This window comes from Cricetulus griseus, chromosome 5 (assembly GCF_003668045.3).
Source record: "Cricetulus griseus strain 17A/GY chromosome 5, alternate assembly CriGri-PICRH-1.0, whole genome shotgun sequence".
In the NCBI taxonomy this organism is placed as follows: domain Eukaryota; kingdom Metazoa; phylum Chordata; class Mammalia; order Rodentia; family Cricetidae; genus Cricetulus; species Cricetulus griseus.
The window spans coordinates 169,169,861-169,194,360 of NC_048598.1; the positions used below are offsets into that span (position 1 = coordinate 169,169,861).

General features: G+C 39.0%; 1 protein-coding gene across 2 annotated transcripts; it reads right to left on the reverse strand.

The window, feature by feature from the left end:
- Window positions 1-10,346: 10,346 nt before the first annotated feature.
- Window positions 10,347-24,488, reverse strand: Dus4l (dihydrouridine synthase 4 like). 2 transcript variants are annotated; one of them, XM_027417000.2, is made up of 7 exons: window positions 24,141-24,488; window positions 21,918-22,054; window positions 19,433-19,554; window positions 16,589-16,706; window positions 12,947-13,069; window positions 12,064-12,290; window positions 10,347-11,421 (listed from the first exon to the last, which is right to left on the reverse strand). In XM_027417000.2, the coding sequence occupies exons 2-7, from the start codon at window positions 22,031-22,033 to the stop codon at window positions 11,174-11,176; spliced, it is 954 nt and encodes a 317-aa protein (XP_027272801.1). In that variant the 5' UTR covers window positions 22,034-22,054; window positions 24,141-24,488; the 3' UTR covers window positions 10,347-11,173. The 2 variants fall into 2 exon arrangements, with proteins under 2 accessions (XP_027272801.1, XP_035300915.1); XM_035445024.1 differs by lacking the exon at window positions 12,947-13,069.
- Window positions 24,489-24,500: the final 12 nt, after the last annotated feature.

The window sequence follows — 24,500 nt, forward strand, 5'->3', positions numbered from 1 at the left end:
AATGAGGACTGGATCTGATCTGTGCCATTTGTAAGTTAGGGGATCTTTCCATAAGGCTTGAGTACAATTTTGAGCCATTGATGGATGCCAGAGGCTATCCTCGGCTGATTAAGGCATGCCCCACCACTGCCTGGCTTGTGGGCTAGCCTCATGTCTGGCCACTGCTACAGAAGCACGGAGGCAGGCGTTTCACTCCCCCAAGTCAGCGGCATGCTGCGTCCCCAAAGGCCCAGCCATCCTGAGCTGCTACAGGCAGCTGGGCGGGACTAGGCCACAAGGGCTGTCCCAGTAGCACCGGTCTCAGGAATTTCCAGCACAAAATTGCTGGAAAGCTTTGTTAATATATCCAGACCCATTATCTGTTTTTATAACTTTTGCCATTCCCATGTAAGCAAAACATCTTAAACAGTGACTTATAACATGCCTGATGGCTTCTCCTGTTTGTGGAGTGGCACATTTTTAACTTGCCAAACTCTGTAATGTGAGTCACATCCATTTGCCATAAATGGTTGGGGAGCAGGCCTTGAGGATTCATCCTTAAATTAGCCATAGCCATATTGTGGACCTATTTTACATTGTTTGATGATTTGACCAGCAGTCTCTCTGGTTAAGCCAAATTTCTTACTTAGACTTTTGCTATTATGAAGAAAGTTACAAGCCTGTCAAGCTTTTTCTATTTGAGGCAAATCAACTGATTTTGTTAATCAGTTAATTCATTCCATTTGGCCAGTAATCAGTGAAAGGCCTATTTAATAGGTTCCCAATGTGACCCATAAACATGATAATTCTCTTAGGTGAATAACATTTTGAATTTGCTCAAATTAATCTAATATTGGATCCTATGTATGGAATTGTCTCTATTACCATAAGATGAAGACATAGTGACTGTCAGTATATAAATTAAATGAATTATTTACCAGGATTTAAAAGACCATTATAACAGCTTGCAGTTTGATTATTTGAGATGAAGCCAGAGCTGTCTGCTCTATCTATTTCTTTTTATTAATAACCTATATAAGTGACTCTCCCAATAGAACCATTGGTAAAAATTGACATAGCATATTTTTATAGGACTGCTTTTTACAATTTTGGAAATACAAAAATGCATTAGTGCAAACTGTAACAGTTCATGAGCTAGAAACTGATTATTAATTCTTCCTGAAACCTGAGCAAAGACAATCACCCATAAATCATTGTTCTGAAACCATCAATTAAACTGTTGCTTAGAGTAGGAGACATGTATCATACTTTGTTCTCTTTTAAAATACTTTCTAAAACATTGAACAAATGCGCATTTGGGTGTCAGCAATTCGGGGAAGCTGCACACCCCAGCAAGGGTTACAGGCTCCTTATACAGAAAAAAACACAGATCAGCATACAGGCAAGAGGCATAAAATGATTGATTACAAAGTATGATCTCATGTTAGAGTGGTCACCCAGGTGTGACTTGCTTTTCTACAAAGGAAAAACCATAGAATGTACCCTGGGAAGTCCTTGATTGTTTGTTGGCCAGCCAGGTGTGACCCAAGAGGATTGTTTTGGCGATTGGCCCTGTCTAAACCATAGGACGTGCCCGGGGTTGGGGCCAACCCCCTTGTAATGGGCCAAGGCCTGTGGGAAACTTTTTCTCTCTGTGAACTAAAATCTTTTAAAACTTTTTCTCTCAGCAAACTAAAATATTTCATTCCCCCATCTTTTTTTGTGAGGTTTTAATCCTAAAACCCATGGTCCTGCTTATTGCCTGAGAGCCTGATATTGCTGATTAAGAACTAGGGCTTGGGTTATGGATAAGCATTCTTTAATAAATCGGAGTAGGTGATTAAGAATGTATAGCCCAAAAGTAAGCAGCAGTAAAAGAATAAGTAGGGGTCCTAAGAGGGGGGAGATTCCTTTAAACAAGCCTTGTTGGAACTCCCGTTCCTTTCACCAATGGTTGAGTCTTTCTCTGAGCTTGGCCATGGAATCCCTAATAACTCCAGAATGGTTAACATAGAAACAGCACTCCTCTTTTAGGGCAGCATAGAGTAATCATGGAATTGTTGTCTCTCCAGCGTCCCCATCAGGGAGTGAGAGATATGAACTTGTCTACCTTTCTAGTTAGTTGTTTAGGTATATCTGGATCATTATCTTCTTATAGAATATTACTTAAAGGATTTAAATCATCATTAGATATCCAAAAAAATACTTAACCAATGAATATTTTATAACAATTTCTAAAAAACTCATTTAAAAGATTTTTAAATTATCTTTTTTAATTGTTATCTATTAAGCCCCAATTTCTTTAGAATATAACATATGTCTTTAACAGTTCTCTAGATTTATTTAGAGTTTTTGAGTAGCCTTTTCTAATCTAATCTTTGAGGCTGACAAGCTGATAAGACCTCACCTGCATGTTAGCTGACCTGCCAAGCTGTGAATCTAACAGGTTGGCTCTTTTTTGAGGCTTCTCATAAATCCTTCTCAAAATCATGTATCAACCCTTATTTTCTAGATGTCCTTTTTTGACCATAAAATTTTAGTAAGACCTACATCCTCTCATCTGCCAAATTTTATAGTATCATGGATTCTCATATCTCCAAGCTAATGCTATAAACTTTTGCTAACTTTTTAATTGACTATCTCCTAGGGCTCAAATCATAATTTTTCCTGTTAAGACATTGACTCATTAACTGGATGCTCTTTTGACTCTATTAAAGTGATTTTGACATTTTTTAAACAATATCCAAGGCAATGTAAATATCTCTAATCATATCCAAGGCAATTTAGGCATTTCCATTCATCCACATTCATAAATTCACAATCACATCACGCATCCAGGTGTGGCCACACCGTTCATTCATAACTTGCATACGTCTCACATTTCTCCTTTTGCCTAGGTTATGATCAGTTTGTAGAAAAGAAAAATCCTAATTGAAATTTTTAACATAGTAGCTTATAGTCAATCATTAAAATATGAGCATCCAAAATTTGAACAATTCTAAGCTTAAATATGTTGCCTTTTCTTTTTTTTAAGTCTCAAAAACAGTTTCTGTCTGGCTGTATCAATAGCATTTATATACATTAATAAGCCATCAACCATGGTGGCATCTCCCAAGGCTGTAAGTTGCAGCCTTCAAGCTTGACCGCCTCTAAGAAATGCTGCCAGCAACGAGCAGACCAGTGAGTCCTCTGTGGCTTGCAAGTATGCAGAGCCCCGGGAGGGTGAGAGCACAGGCTGAGGGAATAGGGGAAGGTCAGTCATTGGCTTCTGTACATGACAATGGTCGTGACTTCTGAAGGAAGTCTTTAACAGTCAGCAAGAGGCGAGACCTCTCACCAACGAGTTCAGGGCTCTGAATGACGTCCCTGAGAAGAGCCCAACAATTAAGAATAACTTCAAGAACATTTTTTTTTTTTAGGGGGGATTTAATTAATGGCGGAGGAGACTTAATCAATGGGGGACTTAAATTTTTTTCCTGAATATCCTCATCCATGAGAGAAGGTGTGCGTGACTCCGAGGGAGGGCCTTTAGCTTTTGTTTTTGTGCCGTCAGTCTGACTCCCTTTTGTCTCATAGTTTTCAGACAAGTCATTCAGGAAATCTTCTGCTAGAGCAAGCAGGTGAGAAACCTTTCCTTCTGTCTCAGATTCCTTAAGAATATCTCTAATAACTCCATAAAAACTAAAGAAGGAATCTGGGATCTCCTCTCCCTTTTTGAGGAGACCATTAATATCCTTTCCCACTTTATTCCAACTTGGTGGATGAATGCCAGGCCCATGAATCACCAGCCAAGGACATTTCTCCTCCACAAAACAAAAAAACAAAAAAAAAATTAATGAGATCCTTTTTCTTAACTCTACTTCCTCTCTCCCTAAGACTACTCTTTATTTCTCTGATAAAGAGGGCCTCCTTAGAGGCTGAATTGCCCATGACGATAATGGGACAGCAGTACTTACCTCGAGACAGACCGGTGCACGAGCGATGCAGGGCGTCTCCATTTTGGGTCGGCTAGCCTCTTCTTCTCTTGGCGCTGTCCGGAGACCACCGTACCTCGAGCCCCACGTTGGGCGCCACTTGACCCGTCCAGCAGGCCAGGTTATTCGCGGGTCTCGAGGGGGTTGTCACCTAAAGGGGTCATGAGGGCGAGAGAGGAGAGAGACCTTGCGGCGCAAGAAAGGACAAGAGTCCGTCTGTGCAATGTCAAGGTCTCGTTTATTGAAAGGTAAAGCTTGCTTATATGCAGGGGATTTTTACTCAGGGCGGGGTAAGGAAGCAGGAGGAATGGAAAATTTTCAAGAGGAAATAGAGGCAAGGTAAATCTTAGCCCATGGTCCCATTGTTAGCGAACCGCAGCTATTTCTGAGAAAAGGGAGAACATTTTGCAACATGTATTGTGCAGCTTAACCGGAAAAAACATCTTGTAGTCGAAGCGATTCTGGTCATCTAACAATGATTAACTCTTGATTCAGTATGAGGCCCCTTTTGGCCTTCGACATCGGAGCAGGATAGAAATAAAAAAAAATAAGATGACTTAGGAACACAAAGGAGGGTCTTTGGAGTCTGGTAGAAGTCTCACACCACTGACAGTCAATAATTCCAGCAAAGTTCACAAAATTTTGTTTTTGCTTTTTGTTTGTTTTGGTTTTTTTGAGACAGGTTTTCTCTGTGTAGTTTTGGAGCCTGTCCTGAACTTGCTTTGTAGACCAAGCTGACCTTGAACTCACAGAGATCTACCTGTCTCTGCCTCCCAGGTGCTGGGACTAAAGGTGTGTGTGTGCACCACCACTGACCAGCAAGTTAACAAAATCTGCTGTGAAGATTGTCCACAAACAATATTACTTTAATTAGCAAAATTTAAATGATTATGAAATGGCAATGAACCACACTTAAAGCCTGACTATATCTGACCACGTCAGGTCTTTTCCCTTTTTCTAGCAGTAAACCTCCAATTTTCTGGAAATCTTGTAAGTCTTCAAACTTCATTAGTGATAAAAAGACCTGACCTAAGTTTTTGTGCATCCTTTGTTTTCCTTGTACCTTATCATCCAGTGCCCTTTCGAATCACTCTGATCTCATTTGCCGAAAAAAAGTAATTTCAGAAGGTGTCCAAATCATCTATAAGTTTATTAAGACACTTACTTGTCACTTAATTTGAGTAGCCCAGGCCTGCAGTCCGTTTGCACTGTCCTTTTGCCAAGTGTCTATTATAAATGTCTGTGCTTAAATCTATGTTAAAATCCTTAAAACATTGGAGAGGGTTTCTTACTGAACCAGAACTTCACCAATTGTCTAGACTGTCTGACCACAGAGACTCCAAGGTCCTCCTGACTCTACTTCCCTGGCTGCGACTCCAAGGGGACACTATCACATTGGCTTTTACTTGGGTGCTGGAGTTCTGATCTTAGGTCCTCGGGTCCTCAGGCTTGCACCTCTAATTCTTAAAAAAATTAAACAAAATCTCTTCTTGATAAACTCTAGCTTTGGGTAGAGATGTGGCTCAGTTGGTAGTGTTCACCCTGGCTTTTGTCTCCAGCACCTCCTACTCTATACGTGTGGCACATACCCATAATCTTATCACTCAGGAAGTGCAAAGAGAAGGGTCAGAGGTTCAAGGTCATGCACAGCTACATGACTACATGAGACCCCAACTGAAAAAGAAATAAACTCCAATTCTGCTTCATACTAAGTCCCTGAATTATTGTTATTATTATTTTGTGGCACAGGCAAGAATCCCAGTTTCAGCCAAGTTGAGGTCCCTGAAAAGAATTCCTACAGAATATAAGTATGGTGTGTGTGTTCCTGTGCCTTGTATGGAAGCCAGAGGTCACCCTTGGGTGTTGCTCTTTAGGAGTTGTTCAGCTTCTATTTGGAGAAAAGTTCTCCCATTGGCCCACAGATTAAGCGTGGCTGGCTAGACAGTGAGCTCGGAAGATCTGTCTTTGCCTCTCCAGCACTATGGGATTACAAGTGTATGCAAATGCAACTGGACATTTTTAAGATTTATTTGTTCATGTCAGCATCTGCATGTTTGTATGTGTGCCACATGTATGCCTGGTGCCCAGAAAAGAGGGTGTCAGATCTCCTAGAACTGAAGTTACAGATGGTTGGAAGCCATGTGGTGCTGGGAACTGAGCTCAGGTCCTCTGCAAGAGCAAGTGCTCTTAACTACCGAGTCATGTCTTCAGCCTGCACACCTGAAATTTTACATGGATGCTGGAGATCACATTAGGAACTCATCAACGTTTTTTTTTTTTTGTTGTTGTTGTTCTTGTTTCTTTTTTTTTTCCTTTTGTTTTTGAGACAGGGTTTCTCTGTGCAACAGTCCTAGCTGTCCTGGAACTAGCTCTAGACCAGGCTGGCCTTGAACTCACAGAGATCTGCCTCCCAAGTGCTAGGATAAAAGCATGCACTACCACCTGGCTAAAGATGTATTTATTTATTCTGTATATACAGTGTTCTGCCTGCATGTCTGCTTGCAGGCCAGGAAAGGGCATCAGATCTCACTACAGATGAACTCAGGATCTTTAGAAGAGCAGCTCGTAACTGCTGAGCCATCTCTCCAGCCCTCTCATCACCCTCTTCATTGTGCTAGAAGCTCTTTACCAAAATTGCTATCTCCTGAGCTGTTCTTGCCTTCTGTTGATTTCAACCAATGGTTGAATGGGTTGAACTTATAAGTGGCAGCTGTGGTGACAGTACAATTGCAGAAGTAGTGCCTGGGAGCCGCTTTGACATCCTCAGGAAGCACAGGCTGCAAGGCCAGCAACAGAACCACAGCAGCATAAGGAGTAGTACTTGTTATCCTATTAGCAACAGTCACAGTATCAAGAGGTGGCTGAACAGCTGGACACAAGCACAAAGACGGGTACGAGAACCGTGGAAACAGGTAAGAGACGGTAAAGAGCCTATTAGGTTGGACAGAATGCTGTAAGATTCTGAAACTGCAGGGCCTGGGGGCTGACAGAGTTCCAGAGAGCTGTTATGTGGCCGTTATCCAAGGCTAGGGAAATCTTAATAGTCTAGGCTTGAGAATCATGATATCCAATGCTGTAACAATAGCTGCTGTCAGAGGCTGGAGAATCCATGCTTCCTCGACTTAACTAACCAGAGTTCTAACTGTGGATACCTCAGGCCTGCATAGAATCCTAACATAAGAGAACCACCATCTTGCTGTCAAATGCAGAGGGATATAAAACTGCCAAAGCCAATCCTGAAAGGCTTTTCACCCACCAACATTTGTATCTGGGTAGAACAAAGGACTAAGGCCAGCTTAGTAACACAATAATCTAGAACACTTCAAATGAACTAAATTTGCTGTTACTTGAAGAGCTCCATGTAATCTTCATATATATATGAAATGGTTTTCTTCTACCATGTGGGTCCCTGGACTGAACTCAGGATGTCATGCTTGGCCAAGGCAAGCACTGTTATCCACTGAGACTTCTTGCTGGCCCTAACCTTAGTTTTAAATTACAGCTGATATCACATGTAACTAAATTTATTTAGACACAACTTAAATATTTATCGAAATCTTTAGAAGGCTTTTGCTTTTAAAATTTTCGCTCAGGGCTCAAAAAAAGGAACTACAAATAAGCAAAGGAACTGAATGAAAGGTTCAGGCATTATGCTGGCCTGCCCCTGTTACCTGGCGGAACAGGCAGTACCCTGGTTAACCCAAGGTTCCATGGGAACTAAGTCTGCACGCAGGTGCAGAGGACCCCTTTAAAAAGACAGATCCCTGCCCATTTACGCTCTCTCTTCCTCTCTGCTTCCTCGCTGTTTCCTCTCTACTCTCTCTCCCATCTATGCGTTCTCTCTGTGGCAACCGGCCATGTCGGTCAGCCATTTACCGGTTCCTTTCCTCTTCTTAGTCTCCCTACTCTGCCGGGCCTTCTAATAAACTTATAGCCAACATGTCTCATGTCTTAGCATTTCTCTTTTCTTTTTAAACGAAAGAATAACACTGAAATCTGAGGGAAAAGGAATCGACTCACACACAATTAATTGCTCCTCTGCTTGTCCCTTTCTTCTGCTGCTGCTCTCTTCTCTTTCTCTATTTCTCTGTCCCCCATCCCTGTCTCCCCACCCTTCTTGGGGGTACAGGTATATATACATGTTTACAACAATAATTCTTTTTACAATATGATGTGAGGCTTGAGTTTCTCAGCCTCAGCAAGGGAGGTAAGATTTACACACAGCTGTTTTTCTGGGATTTTGTTTTTTACTTTTTAAAAAAATATATAGTGCTGATGTCTCTACAATTTTGTTCAAATGACTGCAGAACCTGGAAAAGCTGTTGCTGCTAATTTTCCTATGCATTGTGGGGGGGTTGTGTGTAGGTGTGCCAGGCATATGAAACAGCCTGAAACTGTTGTAAGAAACATGCCAAGAATAAATTTCTCAAAAAAAATTTCTCAAAAAAAAGAAAGAAAGAAATGCAACTGGATTTTGTGCATTATCTATGCATCCTACAAATCTTCTAAATTTATTTGTTAGTTTTAATTCTGTGTGTGTGTGTGTGTGTGTGTGTGTGTGTGTGTTGTATTTGTGTGTTGTATGTGTGTGTTTTGAGGATTTTCTATATATATAAGGTCAAGCTACCTTCAAATAAATGTTTTTGCCTTTCCTTTCCAGTCTGGAGACCTTTGCTTCTTTTCATTGCCCAAATGATTGGGTCCACATAGAAGTGGTAAAACAAATGTCCTGATCTTGTTTCTAATATTAAAGGAAATTTAAAAATTTTTTCACCTCAAAAAAAAAAAAAAGCTGTTGCTGCTATTGATGCATAACATCCTGCCATTATTGGTGTGTGTGTGTGTATATATATATATTTTGAATTTTTGGAAACTTTAGCTGTGTTGTCAACTTTGGAAAAAAGTATCCCAGTTTACCGTATTGAGTTGGCATTGTACAAAAATAACAGCCATATTTGGTCTAGAAATGTTGAACTTAATTTTTTTTCCATTTGTACAGAGGTAATGCACTGTATTAAATATGTAAGGTCTTAAAAAAAAAAAAGAAGGGATATTGAGAGCTCATCCCTTGTGAAGGGATGCTCTCTTGACCTGGACACATGGGGAAGGGTCTAGGCCTGGCCCAGGCTGATGTGGCAGACTTTGAGGACCTTACCCTGCCTGGGGAGTGGAGGGGGGATGGCTAGGGGCAGGTGGGATGTTGGGAGGGAGAGGGAGAAGGGATTGACATCTGAAGCAAGCTTGTTCCTAATTTGAACTAATAAAATAAAAATTAAAAAAAAGATGCAAAAGTGATAACTAAGAAAAATTAAAATATGTAACAAATGTTTTAAGAAATAAAAAAATCCATCCTGATTGTAATGAAAAAAAAAAAAGATTTACACACAGCAATAAACTAAAACTTCTAGGAGAAACTTTTAGCATCAGTTGCTCAGGACTGTAGGCCAAAGAGAAGGCCTAAGTTTAATTTGCACAACAAAACCTGGCGCCTTCCAGTGCTCTGGCCTCAGTGGCAGAGTAAACCTTCAGAAGGTTTACTTTTCCCTGATGATGAGCAAATGGGCTGATTGTAATCTTCTCAGAGGAAACAGGAGGGAACAGTAAATCTATGAGCTAAAATCAATCTCAAGTTAATAAAACAGAAAGTTTGAGAATCTTTTAGTGCAGGGTTAGTTTAGGTTATCACTTCTCTTTCTGCCAGTGAAGTAAAGCTTATTTTTTTCTAGCCATCTAGGCAGCTATGAATCAACCACTTTGGGCCTGTCCTTGGATATCTGGGGCTTTCTTAGATGGGATGCTTTTGCCTGGGCCCTAAACACTGACCAAATGCCTGTCAATAAAGGTTGCAGGAAGGCAGATCTCTGCAGTTGCAATGGAGAGGGGAACAAGGACCTGATAGTGGGAAATAGGTCTCACACATAGCTAAGGAATGTAATCAGTAAACTAGGACCTGTAATGGAGAACAGGTTTCACACACAGCTAGGGAGTGTAATCAGTAAACTCCAAATGCATGGGAGAAATTGTGCCCAGTAAATGGTCAGATAGTGTGAACTGTGGGAAGTAAATCCCAAGGTTGTTGCAGAAGGGAATAAACTACAGGAAGAATCTACAGCAAGGAACATTCACAAGATTATAATGCCAAATACAACTTTTGTATTGGTTTATCTGTCAGAAGAATCCTTAATTCTTCTGAGTTTCTCATGAGACGATGGCTCAATAATTACTGTGTGACTTTGCAGCTTGTAGCAAATATTTGAGGTATATCTTCAATTAGGAAATGTACCAGTTGATTTTCCAATTTAAAATTTTAATGTACAGTTTGAATATAATTCTACATATAATTTCTTTCTCTTTTTCATTTATATGGTTGTAGATATGTTTCCACACAGAATGTCTTGTTCTTTTTCATTTTTTATAGATGGAGACATTTGTTCTACTACTTCCTGAACTTTCAAAAAATAAAAAAAATTGTACTTGTTAACTTACAAATGAGTAATAACTTCTTGATGTTAAAAAAAGTTTTATTTAAAAGTGTTAAAAAGAGAATGCCTTTAGTAAAAAATCACACACACACACACACACACACACACACACACACACACACACACCCCACAATTCATAAATATTCAGAGCAAAGTTTTCAATATTTGATTTGGGACTATGGGATATGTGAACCTCCTGATTCTTTAAAACTGAAATTCGGGGTCCACTCAAAATTTATTGAACTGGAATCCATGAGGAAAGGGTATTTTACTGATTTTACTTTTTTTAAATTTTATGTGTAAAAAGTTCCGTGTTTTAGCTGAATGTAATGCCTGGATAGTGCCTGAGGAGGCCTGAAGGTGTTGGATCCCCTGGAACTGGAGTTGCAGATGGTAGTGAGCAGCCACTTGCGAGTTGGAAATCGGATCCAGGTACTCTGGAAGAGCAGCCCGTGTTTTAACTGTGAGCAATATCTCCAGCCCCAGGTCTGAGTTTTTAAAATTCTGGGAAAATTTCCATTTGTTCTTTGAGACAGAGTCTTACTGGCCTAGAACTTCCAGTCTTTTTCCTTCAGCTTTCCAAATGCTTGGATTAAAGACATGTGCCATGATGTCTGGCCCCAGCGACTGCTGCTGTACTGAAGTTAAAAGCTACAGGTTTAAAAGAAATACCAGGATGTAACTTCATAGGGTTCCATGTAGGTATCAAATTATACTACAATGATTTAGAAAGTCGAGTCAAACACCATAATTGTCTGTCAGGTACTCCAGGACTGCTGATGTGCTTGACAAAGCGTTAAATACTCTTTTTTCCTGCCTGGATGTTATCTTTTCCATCATGTACATTAAATGTTGATGGAAACACATAAAAGGAGTTCCAAGTTCAAGAGCAATATCAACCCAGTCCCAGATACATTTCAGTGGGGTTTCTTCATATCCAGCAAACATAGCTGGGTTTGCTAAAAGTCCCCTTGCAACCATCACACCTGCAAATTAAAGCACAACATATTTATTCATAAACGAAGAATCCATGTTTATCAGTTCAAGTAATGCAAGAGTATTTATCAAAACAAATTAATGAAATACAACAAGAAACAAGTTGATTCTGGTGCCACTGATATACTAATTGTATTTATACAACTAATTTTAAAAAGACATCTATATTAACTGTTTCTTTAAGAGACATCCATGTTGTAATAAATTGGGCCGCTTAAAGTTGAATCTATTTGCTTTCATCTAGCAACAGTTACCATAGGGCTGCTTGTTAATTATGTAAGGGGTAATGAAACCACATGGCAGTTCTAAGGCTCCTGTGGTCAATTAAAGTTCATTAACTCTCATCTCTATTCTGGTATTCTAGATGCTTTTTAAAGATAAAATGAAACAAAACAAAAATAGGCCAGATGACTTTACTGGTCACTAGATATGACTCTGGCAGCAAAATGATGCCATTGTCTCTTCTAAAATGATCTACTGTTTCTAAGGAAAAGAGCCGACAGCATTATGATAAAATACTTAGCTTAAATTAGTACAATAGGAAAATATGGCTCAGTGTGCTACACAAAATAAAATTAACATCACTCTCCCATCCTCACTAAATGATAAAAATTCCATTATTTATTTCTTACCATCTGTCCCAGACATCTGCCACACATTTTCTGCTTCTTTTAAGTTTCTTATGTCTCCGTTAGCAACTACAGGTATAGACACACTTTCTTTTATTATTTTAATGGCCTCATAGTGGACTGGTTGGTGTCTTTCTTCAATGGTTCTTCCATGAACTGTAATCCAGGACACTCCTGTTGCTTCAGCCTTCTGGCAAAGATCTATGGTTCTTGTAAGGTCATCATGGATCCTAGAATTTCAAAATTGCAGCTGTTCATAGCACACAGATTTTAATGCTAAATAACTAAGATACTTCATCGGCTACATTATTTAGCTTCACCATATTGTACTATCACTTCATGCCACTATTAATGAGGTTTTGCTGAGTGATCATTCCCATTCAAGACCTCGGCTGTAGTTATTTGACTATAGAAACAATACAGTGACAAATGTCTTTCCCTGCCTCACTGTTTTTCCTTATTAGCTCCGAGAAATCAAGAGTCATCAGCACACTGCCACAGAGGAACACCAAGAGGTTATCCTCATGCATGATGTGCATGCCTCTCAAATCAGAATCTTAGTTAAATCTTAGTGCAAATATCTTTCCTGTTTTCTAGTTGGTGCCAGAGATGTTTCTTACCATTAGCTAAATAGTATCTTGAGAAAGTTGAGGGGTTAGTGAGGTCTTTTTATTAGGAATATATTATTTTGTTAATAAATATGATTACAGGATTATAATTTAAGAATGGGGTTTATGTTTGTTTGCTAGATAAACATCTTTCAATATTTCCACATATAAGTATCTAATTTATTTAGGATACACACCAGATCACTAGACAACAGGAATATTTTTAAACTTCCCAAGTAATATAACAACTTGTTAGTAGATTGAAATATTGTGTTTACCTTATCTTAATTGAAACTGAAAATCTAGGATTTTCCACTTGATTTCTTACTTGTTTCACCATATCTTGAACAAGCTCTGGCTTGTTTATTAAGCAAGCTCCATAACCTTCTGCCATTGCCCACCTCGATAAAGCAAACACAACAGGTAGATTGTAAACACCTATAAGGGAAGATAAAACTCTAATGTATGGTATCAATCTTTTCTCTATCTGATGATCTGGAATGAAGCAGACATTTACAGTTCATGGATCTATAGTAGGCTAGTTAGCTTAGTTGGCTAGACTGTAGTCCTAAATAAATTCCATAGATCAACATTTCTAAATGGGTCCATGAAATCAGAAAAATACTTGCCTAGACTAGAAAGTAATAGAAATGGTTTTTCATTAGCTAAGTGAGAGTATTAAATTAGGATTTACCCAACCAAAACAGATTATGTGTTCACATTAACTGCAATTACTTCACATTTTTAAAATTCCAAATTTGATGATTATTGTGCATAACAAGAGGTTTGTTTTATCAGTCTCAAGAGTAGAAAGGTATTTTTGGCTCACAGCATTCCAACACTACTAAACAGAGAATCTAATTCTCCTAATGAGTATACAAATGTCTAATCTGATTTGACTCACGCTACATTTAAAACTGTGATTTATTCTTTGGGCATATTTTGGCGATTGGCAGATAACCTAGCATAGAGCCAGAACAGTAGTCTACTAAGTATATCCCATTCAAACTCAGTTACTTCAGTCTAATCAAGTAGCTGTGATACCGAAAGGAAAAAGTAACTATAGTAAGGTAATTAATTAGGAGAAAGCCAATGGTATGTCTTAAATCACACAAAATCAGCTTTTAGTGTATCTGACATGGCAGTAAAAACACATTTCTGGGATTGTAGTAGACATTAGATTCTCAAAGAATTAGTTACAGATGAGGTTAAAGCTGTTTTATCAGCTTGACACAAACTTGTCATCTGGGAACAGGGAACCTCGACTGAAGAACTGGCTCTATCAGATTGTTCTGTGGGCATCTCTGTGGGACATTTTCTTGTTTAATGATCAACGTGCAAAGGCCCAGCCTACTGTGGGCTATGCAACTCCTGGGGAGTTAGGTACTCTGGGTTGTAGAAGAAAACATGTTGAGTGTGATGGTTTGAATGAGAATGGACCCCCAAAAGCTCATATATTTGAATGCTTGGTCCCCAGTTAGTGGAACAGTTTGAGAAGGAATAGGAAGTGTGGCATGTCATTGGAGGCAGGCTTTGAGGTTTCAAAAGCCTACTCCATTTCTAGTTACCTCTTTGTGCCTTATGCTGTTAGATGAGATGAAAGCTCTCAGCTGCTGGTTTAACACCACATCTTTCAGCCTGTTGCCATGCTCCTTACCAGGACGGTCATTACTCACCCACTAAAACTGTAAGCCCCCAACATACTCTTTTATATGTTGCCTCTGTCATGATGTTTTTGTCACAAAAATAGAAAAGTAATTAAAACACAACTTGGTATCAAAAGTGTGGTACTGCTGTGAAAGGCCTGTTCATGCTGTTCTTTATAGAAATGTGGAAGATTTTGGGACTTTGGAAAAGTGGCAGAATGCTGTAAGTAGAGCTTATCAGACCATCATAGCAACAGCCTGGAATACAGCGGTGCTGAGAGCAATGCAGATTATAGAGTCAAAGAGGGTTCACAGACTGTGGCTACTTTTCACCTTTGTCCTAAGAATCTGCCTGGGTCTAAACTAAAGGGTCTTTGATTAATGTTGTTGGCAGAGATTTCAAGACCAACTAGTACTGACACTCTGGCTTTAGTCATTAGTAATTTAATCACTAGAGATAACTCTTATGCAGATCCACAGAGAAAAAGAACAAGCAGGGCAGGAAGAAATACAAAATCTACACTTTAAAGAGAAAAGGAGTGCTGGGAAATTTAATGTTGGAGCCAAGGCTGTGCTGAAAGAGATGAGGAGGGCAGAGATATTAGATGGAATAAAGGGAACAGTACTTTCTGTGGTAGACTCCACACAGCTAATCCTGCATCTTGTGAAAGGAAAAGGCCTAAGAAAATTTCTGTACCTAAAAAAAACAACTGCAGCTCAAAGATTATGCAAATGTACTTCAAAAAGGGAGCCAAATTCCATCTCAAGAAGGCCACAGGACTTGGCAACTTCCGCCATGTGGTTCTTGCTTCAGTAGCATGAAGGATTTGAGAGAAAGGGAACTGTGGAGACTTGCTCTGTAGTTAAGGCGAGCCTCTGAAGCCAGGCATATGGCAGGGGAGTCCCTGCATGGAGGCTCTGAGAAGCCATCGTGTGAAGTTGTAAAAATGAAGTCTGGATTGGGATGGAGATGCCACAGCATGTCTGCCAGGGAGAGCAGCACACATGGAGTGGACCAGCCCCAAAGAGAGAAGAGCATTGCAGTCAGCAAAGGTAGAAAGGGAGCCATCTAAGTTCTTTGATATTGGCCATAGAAGTACAGAATTTGGAGTTTGCCCTGCTGGATTTTAGTCTGTTTTGGTCCTGTATTTCCTCACTATGCTCCCTTTCCTCTCTTTTGAAATGATAATGTATATTCTGTGCCATTGTATGTTGGAAGTGTGCAATTTGCTTTATGACTTATAGGAGGTTACAATTAAGAGACTGCCTTGAGTCTCAGAAGAGAATTTTAGCTTTTGAACAGTTTTGAGACTGTGACAGTTTTCAAGTTGCACTAACTGCATTTTTTGCATCATGATATAGATATAAGCCTATGGGGGGCAGGTAGTAGAATATGGTGATTTGAAGGAGAATGGCCCCATAGTTCATACGTTTGAACGGTTGGTTCTCCAGCTGGTGGAAATATTTGGGAAGGACTAGGAGGAACAGCCTTGTTGAAGGAGGTGTGTAACTGGTGGTGTGCTTTGAGGCATTCCCAGTTAGCTCTCCCTGCCTCATGGTTGTATCTAGGAAGAAACTCTCAGCTCCCTCTTCAGGGTTATACCTACTCACCTGCTGCCACACTTCCTGCTTATCCTCTGAATCTGTGAGTCCCTAATAAACTCTTTCTTGTACAAATTGCTTTGGTCATGGTATTTGTTATGGCAATAGAAAAGTAACTAGTTAATGCCAGAAAGCAAACCAGCAAGAAGTGTTACTCCATGGTCTCTGCCTCCAGGTACATTCTTTGTCTTCCCTCAGTCCTGGAGTGTGACTTGGGAGTTGTAAACTGAAAGAAACCCTTTCCTACCCAAGCTGCTTTTGGTCATAGTGTTTAACAGAACTAAAAAAGAAACAAACAAAAAAACTAATGATAGCTAGTGATGAGGAAGAAAATCACTAGTCAAGAGTCTATAAATCATTTTAGCCATCATAAAAGACCTTTGAAGTCATGTTCCTAAATATGGAGTTGGTTCTCTCCTCCATCAGGTGTGTTCTGGGGAAGGAGTGTGTGTGTGTGTGTGTGTGTGTGTGTATGCTTGCGTGTGTGGGGTAAGACTGTGTGCACACATGTCAGAGGACAACTCTGTGGAGTTGGTTCTCTCCTCCATCACATGGGTTCCAGGGAAGGAACTCAAATTGTCCTTCTTAACTTTTGGAAAACTAGAAAGATATTTTACTGTGTTCCCATACGTTTTTTTTTTTTTTTTTTTCTCTAATTTCGTTGACCTTTACCTCTGAGGGCAACCACAGTTAATATCTATTCCGTTTGCATAGGGGCAGACTATTTGAGCAGCATCAGATAAAATTCTTGCATCATTAGCAGCAAACTGAACAATCAATGGGCAATCACCTGTTTAAAAAAAGACAGTCCAACATTAAACTTTATAGAAGAAACATTCACACAGCCAAAAAAATCAAATGACACACTGCAAAATTTATAAAATGAAAATGATTCCAGAATGGTAGTATCTATGTAGCTATTACATGGAAGTGAATGTAAGCATTCAACACATACTGCCATGCCTTCTGTTCTTCTTTATGTCCTGGGAAATGCAGTCAGCTGTATTCTCTTCCATTTAGTGTCATTTCCTTCTATATGGATGGCCTATATACTGTTGTGTAAGCTGTATTTGATAAATCTATTCCTACATAATTACCTAGAAGTGTAACTGTTAAGAAAGCATTTAATACTGCCTAGGTATTTAACATAGATACTATTAAACTATCTTCTAAGAGTTTATAGATGCACATGAATATTCACAATCTTTGTATATCTTTATTTGTATTTTTCACATTTTCCAATTTTTAATTGGTCCTTGTTTCTTTTATTATTTACTTACTTATTTAAGACAGGGTTTCAGCAGAGCATTGGTGGTGCACACCTTTAATCTCAGCACTCAGGAGGCAGAGGCAGGAGGATCTCTGGGAGTTCAAGGCCAGCCTGGTCTATAGAGCGAGTTCCAGGACAATCTTCAAAGCAATACAGAGAAACCATGTCTCACATAACCAAAAAGACAGGGTTTCATTCTGTTTTCCTGGCTGGCCTGGAATTCACTATGTAGACCAGGCTGGCTTCAAACTCCAGAGTTTGAGAGCTGCCTGGCCCTGTGTTCCAAGTACTGAGATTAAAAGCGTTTCTGAGCTGGGCATTGGTGGCACATGCCTTTAATCCCAGCACTTGAAAGGCAGAGGCAGATCTCTGCAGATCTCTGAGAGTACGAGGCCAGCCTGGTCTCCAGAGCGAGTGTCAGGATAGGCTCCAAAGCTACACAGAGAAACCCTGTCTCGAAAAACCAAAAAAAAAAACCCCAAAAACAAAAAACAAAACAAAAAAGAAAAACAAAAACAAAAAACCCCAGCATTTCTATGGTACCTAGCTGTGTTTCAATTTTTAATTTTTCTTAAAAAAGAGATAAATTTAACTTGTCTATTACATGTGTTTACACACACACACACACACACACACACACACACACACACACACACACACTTTTAGTTCTGTTTATCTTAAAATACATTTCTATACTTATATGGAGAAGTTTAAAATCTAGGCTAGCCAAATATATTGGCTTTCCTAGGTCTTAAATAACATACTTTTCACATATTTTTAAAATTCTGGAATGATGCATTTTAACATTTCAAAAGCATTTTTGAAATTCAAGAGATGTTTATAAAAGGTACATTTCGGGACATTACCTCCTTTGCACTGATTACAGATTTCTATAGCAACTCATTTGTCCGGGAAATGATGAGAATGAACATTCTTTTATTCTTCATTGGCATGTGGGGTGCATTCCCTGGTTGGTACCTTAGTTACAGAATTCTATTTTAACAAACACTTATTAATCTAATATATTTCAATACCACTAGCAGCTGAATATAAAAATCAACCTATTTCTATAGTTCATGCCTTCTAGGAACCTATAATTTAGTGGGAGAGAGCCCTGTAAGAAGAAAACAAAATAGTAGGAACAAGTACAATAACAGAGCCTGTGCTTATGAGTGAGGATAAGGGTGCACAGTGATCAAGGAAGGCGGTTCCTTGGTTACAAGCTCGGAATGGTGGATTAGGGACCATGAGCTATAGTTTGCCAGGTTGTGTATAAGAAAGAGATAGGAGAGAAAGAGAGAGAAAGAGAGAAAGAGATAGATAGATAGATATTGATTCTAGCCTCGAGATTGGTGATTCTCAAATGTCAGCAAGATGAGAGTACTTATATGGCTTTTCAAAACATAAAGAGGTTTTAATATGGAAGGCCTAGAGTGGACTCTGGAAACATTCATTTTCAACAAGTTTCCAATAATGAGTCACCTCTGACCTGGGACTTATATTGAAGCCACTATTTTAAGCAATGGATATTATAAAATGGACTATAAGCAAGAAAGGGATATGATCAAATTTGTATCTTAAACAAATTTTTATCTTGGGCTATTAGAGGATAGTCTGAATGAGAAAAGACTACAGACAACAAGACAGGTGACCTCAAGAATGGCTGACTAGGGCTGGAGAGATGGCTCAGAGGGCCTGGAGAGATGGCTCTGAGGTTAAGAGCACTGGCTGTTCTTCCAGAGGTCCTGAGTTCAATTCCCAGCAACCACATGGTGGCTCACAACCATCCATTATGAGATCTGGTGCCCTCTACTTGTGTGCAGATATACATGGAAGCAGAATGTTGTATACATAATAAATAAATTAAAAAAAAAAAAAGAATGACTGACTAGAGCTGGGTGGTGTTGGTGGCACATGCCTTTAATCCCAGCACTCGGGAGGCAGAGGCAGGCGGATCTCTGTGAGTTGGAGACTAGGGTGGTCTACAAGAGCTAGTTCTAGGACAGCCTCCAAAGCCACAGAGAAACCCCGTCTCAACACCCCCCCCAAAAAATGGCTGACTTTACATATTGATAGGTTATTGTGTAAAAGATATCCATATTGAGATTTTTTTTTTAAAACACTGAAGGCACGCATAATCTCTGAATGTTTCATCTAATTATATAAAATAGTTGAGTGTATACACACACACATACACACACAGTTTTTTTTTTCTACAAAGTCAGCAAACTACAGGTTTTACATACCTTGGTTTGTGGTAAATTCACTGTCTCTTGCTTTTATAGATCTGACAAAATCAGCAGCAACTATCATTGGTGTATAACACAGATCGCAAGAGTATTTTCTTACTAGTGTTCTAAAAGCCAACCTGTGAAACATATAAAACTTTAATTAATTATGAATTTAGAAAACCCTTGAAGCATATGCATTTGCAAGTTCAATTTAATTTATTATTATTATTTGCTTTTTTGAGACAGGAATTTTTTTGTGTAATAGCCCTGGCCATCTTGGAACTCACTCTGTAGACCAGGCTGGCCTCAAACTCACAGAGATTCATCTGCCTCTGTCTCCCGAGTGCTGGAATTAAAGGTATGCACCACTACCGCCCAGCTAATTTAGTTAATTATTAAGCATTTATTAGAGAAACTTTTTATTGAATGAAAGAGATATACTTTCACCCAGTTCACCTGCTATGTATGATCAAAATCCTTGGTACTTGTATTTTGAGACAGTCACTACATAGCTCAGGTTGCCCTGGAACTCACTCTGCCTCCTAGGAATAAGGGCATGCACCATCCACGCAGGATAAAACCTCAAAACTATTTATAAAACAATTATAGGAAAATTATAAAAGAGAGAGGAAGGGTAGCAGGGCTAGTAGCCTTCAAGTCCCATGAATTTTCTTTCTGCTTTAAATACACAAGACTTGGAAACTGAAGTAGCTGGTCAAGCTGTGAGTGAAGACAAAAAAGTCTTTAGCCTTATAAAGGATCAGGAAAAGAGAAGCTTTGAAAGACTGAAAACTTAAAAATAACAATTAACACAAAATGCTATAGACTCATCTCTGTTAGGAAATGTTGGGTGGGGAGCCTAGATTTTCACTCTTCCAAGATGTCCTAACATCTCTTATCTGAAATTGTCAAAAGGTGGAAGCAAACCAACTGATGAAGAGAAACAAATGTAGTATGTACATTTAGTGGACTACCTATTTATCCTTAAATAAGGAAGGAAAGGCTGGCATATGGTATTATATAGATGAATCTTGGAATAAATATTCTTAAAATGCTAAGTGAACTAAGCTATTCTCAAAAAGACAAGTCTCAGCTACACTAGACATTTAGAATAGTCAAATCCATAGAGAAAGGAAGCAAAATAATGGTTACTAGGGGCTGGGGTGTGTGTGTGTAGGAATGAAGAATAATTGCTTAATGGGTCCAGAGATTTAAAGATCAGGCACTCAATTGTATATAATCCTGTATAGTTAAAAACCACTACTAGTAACTATTATCTTTATTTACTGGTTTTGTCTGTTTTTTTGAGATAATGTCTTAATATGTAGCCTGGCTGGCTCTGAAACTCAACGATTCTTCTGTCTTAGCTTCCTTGAGTGTTGTTCCTAAGTGTGTGCCACCATGCCTATTACATATATTTTACAACCATAAAAATCCTTTGGAAAAACCCCCACTAGTAAAAAGCAATAATTAGAATATGGGCAAAGACATGAAGAAACATTTCTTAAAAACTATGTTGATGGTTGCTGGACAGTGTGGCCCACACCTTTAATCCCAGCACTTCGGAGGCAGAGGCAGGTGGGTCTCTGTGAGTTTGAGGCCAGCCTGGTTTACAGAGCAAGTTCTAGGACAGTCAGGGCTGTTACACAGAGAAACCTTGTCTCAAAAAACAAAACAAAACAAACAAAACAAGACAAAACACAAAAAAACAAACAAACCAAAAAAACATTGATGGCAAACAGTGGCAAACACATATTTGACATCTCTAGTCACAGAGGAAATAAAAATTAAAACCATAATGACACAACTCTACTGATCTATAAAATGGTGAAAAAAATGTCATTATTAAAAGTTGGTGAGGATGAGAAACTAAATTACTTATATGGCAAACAAGTGTTTGGTCAAAGTGTGAAACTGTAATCTCCATTCGAGAAAAATTTAGTATTTAAAAAACAAAACCTAAGCATCAAATCACCCCAGGTCTGACAATTATACCACTATGCTTTGGTCCCAAGATGCATAGTCACATAAAGACCTGCACGTGTATATTTATATCCATTTAATACGTATTGTATCCTAGGACACTATCATTTTTATAGATATTAGGCTGAGTATGTAGCTCAGTTGTTACAGTGTTTGCTTAGCATTCATGAGGCCCTGGTTTTGACCCCAGCATTATTAAAGATAGTCACGGTGGCATATACCTGCAACCCCAGTACTTGGGAAATGAAGGCAGAAAGATCAGGCCTTCAGCCACTAGCAAGTTTTAGATACATGAGATTCTTGCGGGGAAATGCTTGGAGAAGTTTTCTACTTAGGGTTATAAACATACCAGTCAACTGTTAGCACCAGGACTCAATTCTAAATCATGATTCCAAAGCTAAGAGTTTGAAAGTCTTTGCAGTTGAGTGACTATCACAATACTTGAGAGGGAATTCCCAAAATTAGTATATACAAGGAAAATCAAATACTTGCTCATTAACGATTTAACAATACTTACTTTGAATACCGAACCATTGGGGCACAGATTTTTACCATTTGTCCAGATTGAAACATTTCCATTGGGTCTTTTTTTCTTTCTTGACATATTGTGATTGGTATGGAGTCACTCCTCATGTATACAAAATAGTTTTAAATCTGAAAAACACAGTTTGCAAAGAGAATATGTATTTTATTACATGAAATCCTATCATTGGACTGGTCACATAGCTCTGGTGTATGGTTTGGATGGTTGCTTAGCATTGAGCAGATTCTGAGTTTAATTCTCAGTAAAAGAAAAACAAAAAACAAACTATTATTCTAGCAGTTTCAATCACAATATTTTTCATGAGGCTTGCAGACTCAGGGTATCTTGCAAATATGGCCTCTACTTACAGGATCAATAAATGCAAAAACTGAACATGGTAGTTTTAGTGAGATAAGATATAGAAAACCTCTAGATTTTCCTTCCAGCATGTATCATGTTATGATTTTGCTTGTTACTCTTTTGCTTATTTTTTGAGACAGGTTTTTGCTATATAGCCCAGGTTAGCTTTGAACTGGCAATTCTCTTGCCTAAGCCACAGGGGTATTGAAATTACACTGGTGTGCTTCCACATCTGACCTCATGTTACTTTTCATTAATTTTCTTGGTAAATCAAGGAATCTGATTTGAATTACCTCTTATACGGTACTGTGTATGATAGCAATCTCAAATAGTTCCGGAAAGGTAGGTGGCATTAACAGATCATTTGTATTACAAAATAAACCCTGTTATTTTGGGGATGGAGAGACGGCTCAATGGTTAAGAGCATGTACTCTTCTTGCTGAGAACCTGAGTTCAGTTCCTAGCACCCAGGTTGTGATACAGCTACTTGTATTCCAGCTTCAGGGGGATCCAACGCCTCTAGCCTCTGAGGGCACTGGTACTCACATGCATATACCCGCCTACAGATACACATACACACAACTAAAACATAAGAAATCTTGATATTTTATTTCTAATTTTCGGTGAATCAGAAGACAGATAAAATTTCATTATTTTAAGAATTTTGAACATTATTACCAGTGAAGATTTCAGCTATCACCAATTAAGTGTATCATAAATAACTTTATACCCCAAGTACAAGAGATAAAATTGTTTATATTCCATGTTGTACTTAAAACTCTGGTGCCATAGTGCTTCTTGCTTTTTATATTTTTGCCCTGTAATCTATTGCCAGATAAAAGCTATCTCTATAAAATGGTAATTATTCAAAATTCAGTCTCTAACCTTTGGCAATAAGTTAAAGAAAACACGGCCAATAAGTTAAGGATGTTGTAGCTTGAAAGACATCTTTGGAAACACCAATATTCAAGTAACAGAGGAAGGGGAATGTAAAGAAGCTGTGCCAGAGATAGTTTGTAGTGCCAAGAGAAGTAAATAAACGGAGCTATAGTACAACAGGAAGAGAAGTGTATAACAAAGGAGGCAAGAGTCTTAAACACTACAGAAGTGGCACACACTGAGTTGGTAAGTGGCAATGATATCATCTGACTTTCTCAATCATGATTTCATTTTTCTTGATTCTTGTCACTCTAAATGGCAAACAACCCTCTCTACCCAGTTCAGAAAATATCACTAGTTTTGATATATATATATATATATATATATATATATATATAATGAAAAGACAAGTAATTAAGGCAATATAAAATATTCATCAGTTAGGGGAAACACAGTATTTAAAACTTTATTTTTATCCTTTATAAGCCACTCCTGGATCAATTAAATGGCTTTCTGGACTTATGGGATAAAAGTATTAGTATTTTGTTTTAAAGTTCTCCAAAGCATGCAGCCATGTTTGAAAGTATCAGAATAATTCTGCTTAAACTAGATAACGCCAGGCACAATATTGTGAGCAAGTATGCTTCTTCATCTAGAATTTCTTTAAGGTGTGTTTGTAAATTCGTGCTGGTATATACAGTGGAGGTTTAAAACTTTATTGCATGTTAATATGCACTGCCTAAAATTCTTTAGTGCAAAAAATAAAGTTAAGGAAAGAAAAACATGTAACTCAGATAATGCTTTTCATCGTTGATGATGATAACTAGTTTTGTATAATATGAGTACTGAAGTCTAAAGTGAATGTGGGCACTCTGCCTTTGGCAACCTTTCATTCCTATTTGCATTATATTAAGGCCAAACACATCCGAGGCGATGTGAGGGAAATGCAAAATGTAGTGGAGTTCCAGACCCGCTCACCTAAGTAGTAGCGAATATTTAAACGTTTGGATTTCTAAGGCAGCGCTTAGCAGTTATTATTCTGCAGCCTAAGCCGCCTGCTCTGCAGACTCCAGGCTGGGACGGGTAAGGCTGGGCAGGCGGCGGCTCCGCGTGCTGGGTGAGCAGGGCCGTGAGGCGCCCGGGAGTTTCCTTCCTCCGCCGGAGGCCCGCGTTCTCGGGCAGTACTTGCGTTGGCGGTCGGCGCGGTGACCTCGTCTCAGGCGGAACGGGACAAGGGCGATGAGGGGAGCCCTTCCTTCTTCGCGTGCCAGGACCGCAGCTCCCGGGACCCACACACTCACTCCAGGCGCGCCAGGCGGGGGCGCCTGGAATCTGCGT